This window comes from Squalius cephalus, assembly GCF_949319135.1.
Source record: "Squalius cephalus genome assembly, chromosome: 22".
Classification (NCBI taxonomy): Eukaryota; Metazoa; Chordata; class Actinopteri; order Cypriniformes; family Leuciscidae; genus Squalius; species Squalius cephalus.
Genome location: NC_137143.1, coordinates 23445517 through 23454823, shown reverse-complemented (window position 1 = coordinate 23454823; position 9307 = coordinate 23445517). Strand labels below are relative to the sequence as shown.

The 9307-nt window shown below is 34.7% G+C and overlaps 2 protein-coding genes across 3 annotated transcripts in view; one reads left to right on the top strand and one right to left on the bottom strand.

The window, feature by feature from the left end:
- alpl (alkaline phosphatase, biomineralization associated) overlaps positions 1-9307 on the bottom strand; it is a 343644-nt gene that overhangs the window by 148389 nt on the left and 185948 nt on the right. The window lies entirely within an intron of this gene.
- The window catches only part of phf2 (PHD finger protein 2), a 25175-nt gene continuing 17363 nt past the window's right edge, over positions 1496-9307 (top strand). For both annotated transcript variants that reach the window (XM_079857430.1, XM_079857429.1), the window contains exons 1-3: positions 1496-2022; positions 8210-8295; positions 9282-9307. The exon at positions 9282-9307 is cut by the window's right edge and continues 89 nt beyond it. In XM_079857430.1, coding sequence (XP_079713556.1) covers positions 1925-2022; positions 8210-8295; positions 9282-9307 — 210 coding nt within the window. In that variant the 5' untranslated portion in view covers positions 1496-1924. The remainder of the gene's footprint in view (positions 2023-8209; positions 8296-9281) is intronic.

The window sequence follows — 9307 nt, the reverse complement described above, 5'->3', positions numbered from 1 at the left end:
GACTTTATGGCACACCCGACAACCATAAAAAGATGTGACATTTAGAGCACTGATTGGCGGAAGTCTGGATTCTCAGACCACCCTAGCGCCACCAAGAGGTCAAATGTGCACTTACATTTCAGGTTTCAACTGAACTGAGTGAACTGTGTGAACACAGCTGACTCAATTTGGCTATACTTTTAGCCAACTAAATGTATTTATAGGTTTTAAAATTTATCCTAGAGCCATTCATCAGATCTTCCCTGAATTTTCCCCAAAGCAGTTTGGGACATCACTTATTGGTCAGAAAAAAAAAATTTTTTTTGCAATTATAGTCACTGGTCTGTTTTGTTTTAGATTTATTGGGTAATGCAAAGTAGAATGACACCACTTTTGGTGGTCAGTCATATTGTCAGTCTGGCAAATAGATTTTTTTAAATATTTATTTTACCAACACTTTAGTGTATTTAGATGAAACGTGCATCATTGTGACCATGCTCTGAGTGTACCTGAGCAAAATGTTTCAATATTCTTATGACATTTGATTAATTTGCCATGAGTCTCTTTGGATCCCTTCGTTGGCCATATGGCCTGGTGGACATTTTTATGTTCTTTAATTGTTAATTATTTTTTTAAACCGTCAGTATAAAGCAGAAATTTTAAATATTCCAAATGATTTGCTTGTAGCACACTGATAATTACATAGTGAGTGAACAGGATATAACTCAGCTATATCTTTGTAATGTTTGTAATGGCTATATTTATTAAAAAAAATAAAAAAACTTACCTTGTATATGTAATTGCCACAATTCCTCTCTATATATATAACGTGTGTATGTGTATATATTTATATATGAGAAAATAGGCCTATATACATACTGTATATATTATGTGTATTAAGTAGGCTGTGTGTAATATATATATATATATATGAATTTTTTCAATATAAGCTAAAGTGAGATTTTTTTAATAAGCTAAAGTGAGACGTAAATTATAATTTACTTTATGATATTATATATATATATATATATATATAAAAATCATAATTTACTTTAATTTACTTGTCTCACTTTAGCTTATATTTAAAAAATCTCACATTAGCTTATATTGAAAGTAAAGTAAAGTAAATTATGATATATATATATATATATAATATCATAATTTACTTTAATTTACTTGTCTCACTTTAGCTTATATTAAAAAAATCTCACTTTAGCTCACTTTATATGAAAACAATTCATATATATATATATATATATATATATATATATATATATATATATATATATATATATATATATATATATATATATATAAAATCTCGTATTCTTCAATAAAAAAAAAAAAATGCATTACGTTTCACAACTTAACTAGTCATTAACTCACTTGTTTTAGTTTGCACTATGCCGTTTATCTATCTATAGCTCAACATATGAACTTTGTCAAAATCTGAACTGACTCTGTTCTTTTAATCCTCTCTCGTCTGTGCCATAACTGCATGAGACCTTATTAACGTGTCACAGACTCTGCTGCAGCTGGTTCGACGGTTGGCTGGATATCCCTGAAGGTGGATTTTCGTCTTTCTATCGTCCCGGGAAACCCGGAGAAGCAGCCGCAGCGTTTAATGAGCTCCATTCATCTGGACCAGCATGACCGAGGCGATTTTTCCCGTCTTGCAGACTGACGTAACAATATTACAATGAAAGGATGCATTTTCTTGGGCTTTATGAAAGTCTCCGCGCTCGTATAGTCACCAGGGGGCATGCACACGTCAATGCAGCGCGGGAAACATTTTAACATCGTAACATTGTAACGTCGGATCGGGGGAACGTTCGAATGGACGTAGGAGCAGCTCCGCGGATCTTCATATCGCTGTAGTTTGTGTTACGGGAGGTTCCTGCTGCCCCCATCCATCTCTCCGGCTGTTGTTGTGAATTGATCTAACATGGCGACTGTACCCGTGTATTGCATCTGCAGATTACCTTACGACGTAACCCAGTTTATGATCGAATGCGACGCCTGCAAAGACTGGTTTCATGGCAGGTAACCGCAATATTTCGTTCAACTATTTAAGTGTGGATTTGGATGGAAGCGTTTTGCTCCCGTGCGCACATTTTGTATTGCTCTGAAGAGCGAGGGCCGCTTGAAGAAGAAGGCGGAGTTATATTTAGCTGGCTCGGTTGACACATTTTTGTGAACTGTACAAAAAGATTTGCTTAATCGTAAAGCCATTTCGATGTATTTTCTACGATGTGAGCTCGATCTGCGTGCATCGCACGCTTTGGTTGCGTCTCAGACTGGACGTTGTCGTAGTAGTGAGCCGTGGGTGTCTGCGAACACGAATGGCTTTTCTTTTACACATTTGTTACGGTCCTTTATGCGCCGTATTCGTCCAGATTTGCTCCTATAGCAGTGCTTTAACTGGCTTTGAATTGTGTGAAAACTGTCCCTGTCCTTTCTGGTGTCTGCTGGAAGAATAATAGGCTTCATATGAGCCAGACATTGCAGGTTTACAGCTGCTCTGCACATTTTAACATGTATGACATCTAGCCATTATCATAGACTATTCATCATGATCAAAACCAGTAAGTTAAGATTTATTCGCCGTATAGGTTCCGTGAAGCATCACTGACAGCGGCATGTAGCCTAGTCGTAGCAAATGAGTTCAACTCGATCCAATAATGGGAGTCTATCTGTAGGCTAGTCTGTTATTATTCGATTTCATCTTAAATTTCCCCCGCTAATCATTTTGTATTGTTAGCGTGAGTGAAACTTGCGTGAACAAAGGTTTAAAATTCTATTTTGGAAATGTAAACAAAGAACAAGCGTTCCAGTTCACTGACTGATACATTTACGCGCGTTTAATTTTAACCCTTTAATGAGCCCAGTGATTGTTTCAGTTCCAACGTTCAATTCATGCAGTCAAGAATATGATAATTAGCTACATGACGACTGTTATCGTTTAACGATCTAAACAGAGTGACCGTTTAACACACAACGCGTTGTAATCGTGTCTCGTTTGAATATGCGGTTGCTGCACGTTCAAATGTATAAGGAATTGTTTGAATTGACACTAATGTGTTTGTTTCTGTTGGAGTGAATGAGATTTTACCGCCCTCAGTGATTTTAAACGTCTGTGTGACCTCTATATCGAGAGGGTAGGGCGACTGATTCTGTGACCTCAGATGAAGGAAGAAACCAGTTATGGCTTTAAAGTGTGTACACTGATGTTAACACTGATACTTCTGTATTAAGCTGTTTATGGCAGTGTTAACTTGTCTGAAAAATATTTTCAGTCGTTGAGTGACATTACAATATTGTAGCATTTGCTAACTGATAGTTGATTTTCTTTGAGCATTTACCAATACAAAATGTGCAGAATCTGATTATTCTGATCTTATAATATCAGTAGTTAGTTCTGCTTTTTTATGCTTGCTAGTTCTAAAACACTGATCATCACACAACTTTAGAATAAAAAAATGTTATCTATTGCAGTTATTTAGCTTACTTAAGGTGGTTTACAATAGTTTATCTGTAACACTATACAATAAGGTTTCATTAGTTAATGTAATAACTAATGAACAAAACATTTGTTACAGTATGTATTCATCTTTGTTAATGTTAGTTAAAAATAGTCGTTCATTGTTCATGTTAGTTCACAGTGCATTAACTAATGTTACCAAACACAACTTTTGATTTTAATAATGTATTAGTAAAATTTGTAAATGCTAACATTAACATTCATTTAGATTAAATAAATGCTGTAGTAGAAGTCTTGTTCATTCTTAAAGGGATAGTTCACACAAAAATAAAAGTTCTGTCATCATTTATGTTCCAAATCTAAATGAGTTCATTTAATCTGCTGAAGATAAAAGAAGAAATTTTGAAGAATGTTTTTAACCAAACAGTTTCTGGTCCCCCATTGACTTCCGTAGTATTTATTTTTTCATACAAATTCATTTTTGGGTGAACTATCCCTTTAATTCATGTTAACTAAAGTAGTTAACTAATGTTAACTGTAGACCAGCAATGGAATAACGATATTTATAAAAAATGAACCTTAAGTTCCATGCATCTTACATTTAAACTGGTCTATTATAAATAGAGCTCAGAAACAAAAAGATAAATATGAATATATAAAATCAATATTACAACTTTGCTGCAATTAACCATGACAAGTTTAAATTGCAGCATTCCTAGAATTATCATTTATATATTTTGTCTTACAAAATGCATTCTGATGTTTATCAGCACTAGGTAGTATGCAGAATCTGCGCCCGCAGAACTTCACAGAAAGCTCAGCAGATTTTCGTAGAACTGGAACGCCTGTCATTTGGTTACACACATCCCCCGCCCTTTGCATGTTTGTTTATTAAATATTTAGGTTAATTTGATGATGCTTTCAGCTACTGATAAGAGTGCAGCTCCATTTGACATGTTTGACTGCATTTAAATCCATTCCACGGAATTCTGCTGATATAAGCAGATTTTTTTTAACAGGTTTTTATCAAAAGACCTGACGATTAAAAAATATTAGCCAAAGTGACTTCCAGCTGGCCATTTGTAGGAATAACTCTTTGTAAGTATCAGGGTTCCCAAGATCATAGAAAACCTGGAACTTGTGTTTTCCAGGCCTGTAAAAGTCATGAGAATTAATATATGAATACACATGTTTCTAGTTTTCTATGCACTATATTTCATTGGCTAAATACTGCTTGCTGTGTGTAGAAGCGTATGTAGAATAAACTTGCTCACAAGTCATAATGAAAATTTATTAAAATGAAACATTCTTTATAGTCCGTTTTGTTTTATTCCAAATTATTTTTTTTAAAGGACTGGAAACTAAAAGAAAATTTAATTCACTGAAATTTGTAGGTCAAAAAGTTTGGGAACACTGTAAGTTACACTGCCTTTTTAAGTGCATGTGAACTCTGTAACCTCGCTTTTTACCTCACTTTCCCCCCGTAGCAGCCATGGGATCTAAACCAAAATCCTGCTGTTGGAATTTTTAACCACAAGGCTATTTTTAAGTCATTCTTTTGATTTTAGAAACAGCTTTTGTAAACCGATCACGAGCATCACCACCAAAGATATGAATAAGTTCCACTTTCACACTGTTATTATAACTTCCTTTTGTTTCCTGAATTAATCATTCTACATCAACAGTTCTACTATTTATATACGTTTTATAAATGTTTAATCCATTCCAAAAAGTGCCTCTATGATCAGCATACGGGTAAACATGTTGATATAGTGATTTCTGCGAACATACTGGCCTGTGAACAGAAATGAAGACATTTTTTAACACTGCTGTGTGCAACGCACCTCCTGACCACATGCCGCTCTTTGTGGTGTGGGCGTGTGCTCTCCACTCTTCAGGTGGTAATGAATGACATCATTCCCTTCTTTCACAGGGCAGGATGCCAGCTACAAGTGGCGCATCAGATCCTGAAAGAGATTTGTCCCATTAATGATAATATCTAGTCTGTGACAGAGCAGCTTTGGCATATTGCACAAGTTTATTAAATATGTTAAAATAATACTATTTTATTGCACCTGTCTCTAAGGTGACTTTACAGGAAGAATCATTTAGAGCTGCCATAATGTTGTATATTGCTTCATGCTTTTGTTGTATTTATTGATTTAATCTGTCATGACAGTGTGTAATTACATTGTCTCAGAGTGAAAATCCAGTTAATTTTTCCCACCTCAAGGACATTTTCTTGACTTTGAGCGGTGTGACTCGAGCAGTATTTAAAGACTAGTTATCATTACGCTGTTGATCATGTTACTTTCTTGTTATTCAGATACTAAATAGAATATGACTGCATTAAGGTACTTAAGGTGTTGTTGTTGCTTTTAAGAAGAGGCTTTCCTAGACGCGACTATTTCCGGAAAGTGGTTTTGAGACTTTCTTTTCAGGACGGTCAACACACACTTAACATACAAAATGGCCCCGTAAATAAACATTATCATCATGCGCGCTGCGGCGGATCCGGTGCAGGCAGTTGTTTAACGATTTAGGGTCTATTGTGCCAGCACAACAAGACATGTTGTATTGAATGTAATTTCACAGAGAGACAAGCTGTGTGTATTCTGTCTTAAAGGAACAGTTCACACAAAAAGTGTTTACTCACCGTCATGCGGTTCAAACCGAAATGCTTTTTTTTTTTTTTTTCATTTCTGTGGAACACACAAAGACATTTCACACTCTTTTCCAAGTAATATAGGACATATGTTTTATTTTATAGTTTTTTTGTTTGTTGTTGTTTTTGTTTTATGGATTTTGACCACGCTGTAAATTGTTGCATGAATATTCTTCAAATGCTATCTTTTTTTATTATTTTTTATTTTTTAAGGAAAAATAGCAAATTCAGTTTAGCATCTCAGGGATAAATCAGATTTTAAAATATATTCAAATTGAAAACCCTTAATTTTTCACAATATTACTGTTTTAACTGGCACAATTAAATTATTTATTTTTTTATCAACATTGAATTCCATCGAAAACATGTTGCGTATGCACATTAAATTATTGTTTTTTTCTATGGAACACAAAAAGATAAAAAAAAAAATCACTCTTCACCTTCTTTTCCAAGTAATATAGCGCATGCTGTACGAACTATTTAGGCTACAGTGTTTTTGGTGCTTTTTGTATATTGACCGCTGTGGTCTCTTTAAATTGTTGCATGACAATTCGTCAAATATTCTCCTTTTGCGTTCTTTGATAGTAAAAATGGCAGATGGGTTTTGGAATGACATGACGGTGAATTAATAACTACAAATGTATTTTGTTGTGTAAACTGCTCCTTTAAATCAACAAGGGATTGGCCCCTTTTTAGCAGTGTGCAGATACTCATGATAAGGATTAGCCGAGGAGAGATGAAGAACATGGAAGGGTGTATTTCACTGCTAATCCTGATGCACGAGTGGGCGGTTTGACCCTTCACACCCACATGCTCTCTTTGTTGTCCTGAGGCTCAGTGAGACTTGGCTCCTTTCACTTTTGCGTTGATTCAAGGGTGCTGACACCACCCACCATCTGAGTGGACAGCATGTGTGATATTCATAAGGCAGCACGTAGTAGTTATACCACGCTGGAGGAGAGCCCATAATGGACACTCCCAATTCGATATTTCCTCATGACCCGTGAGCAGCTCCTCCTAATGGCTGGAATGTGTTCTAGATGCATCGGGTTATATTATTATAGGAAGAACATTTGCACTGCAGATGGGGTGACAAAAATGCATACAGTGCCTATAAAGAGTATTCAGGTTCTTGGAGGTTTTTCATTTATGGTTCATTTACAGCACTGAATTAAGTTTGTTGTTGTATTTTTGCCACTGATCAGACTCATTGTCAATGTAAAAACGGATATGAAACATTTCTAAAAAAAATTTTGATTTTATATTCATCCTCTTTAATATGGCACGCTAGTGCACTCAATTGGGTTTATAAGACATATACATAGTTAAATGACTGGAGATCACTTGTGTGCCAACAAGTGACCACTGACAACTCTAAAGGAGTTACAAATTGAAGAGACTGTGATACAGCAGTGCTTCAACAGCTTTATGGGACAGTGGTAAAGAGAAAGCCACTATTAAAAATGTCACATGACATCTCGCTGTAGTTTTGCCAGAAGGCATGCGGTCGACTCTGAAGCCAGCTGGACGGAGGTTGAGCTTGTTGGCCATCAGACTACACGCCATATTTGGTTTATGCTGAACATTGTGCATCATCAAAAATGCACCATTTCCACCATGCAGGACTGGATTATGGACCGGGCTGGTTCCCTGAGGCATTTGACTGCCAGGGGCCACCAAAACCTCAGGACGTGTGGCCCGAGACTGTGAAACAAAGCTGTCTAACCACTAGGGCTTCAATAAGGGGCAGCCATGGGCAGGAAAGTTGCCAGATGTGCAAAGCTGACAGAGACTTGTCCACACCAAGTCTATAATATTTGGAAAAATGTCATCTGTTAACATTCCAATTTCCGAATATTTCATCAGAAATCACGTCTTGTTTTTAATGGTCGTCAGTGGAGAGTAATTCTATTAGAATTTGAATACGTTTATAGGCACAGTGTATTGCAAATTAGTTTTACAGAACCGTGATTAACCAGGTTTATTTTGCTGTAACTCAATTCTGATTGCAGCTGTGCTATTTTAATAATATTGCAATGGATCTATAGAAACAAATAGATGCACATTATTTGTTTATGTTACAGCTGCGTGGGAGTGGATGAAGATGAAGCACCAGATATTGACATCTATCACTGTCCTAACTGTGAAAAAACCCACGGCAAATCCACCTGTGAGTGTCTTTCCTTCATACTGTGAATGAATTAAGTGTCGAATTAGGGTTGTACTAAATTGTCTTGTTATATATTATTTAGTTTTATATCATATTTGACATATACAGTAATGCATTGTATAAACTATCCTTTAAAAGTTGGGGTCAGTAAGATAAAAAAAATAATACTTTAATTAGTAAGGATGTAATAAATTGAACAAAAGTGACAGTAATGACATTTATAATGTTACAAAAGATTATTTTTTCAAATAAATGCTATTCTTTAGAACTTTCTATTCATCAAAGAATCCTGGGAAATAATTAAAAAAGTTTCCACTGAATTTCATTACTTTATTTTGTGTTTAAATAATTAAATATGAAAATTAAATACATTTAAATTTTCATATTTAATTATTCGATTTCATAATTTTCAGTATAATTTTTGTACAGACTTTGAGATTACTATCAAAAACATGGTACATAATATGCATATAAGTTGTAAATAAAACAAAGATTAGTAGCGAATGTTTTACAAAAAAATATACTATTTTAGTCTTTCTACTTCAAAATTTCATGTTTCATTCAATGTGTTACTTGCCATTTCTTTTAGTTTACTAACATTTTCTGAGTTAAAATCGTTTCTACATCAATTTTGTATCAGTCCAACCCTATAATGGATGAAAACAAGTTTTAGATACGTGATCATTTCTTTGCAACCAAAGTAGTCTTGTCCCATTACCAAGATTACCAACTAAATACCATATAATATTCATGAAAATAATGTAATTTAAAATGACAGAGAACTACCGTACATAGTTTTGGTTCCAAACCAAACCATCATGTTGATGTTAAAGTATTCTTATGCATTTATGCTTTTGCTTCTGCAGTTAGCAATTTTTTTTTCTGTATTAAGAAACTGGTAGCATCAAGAAAGAGTAAAGTGATTTATGCTCACTATGTGTGAATTTGATTTGGTTGTTAATTTCTTCTGTTTATAATTTTAACAGTGAAAAAGAAAAAGAGCTGGAATAAG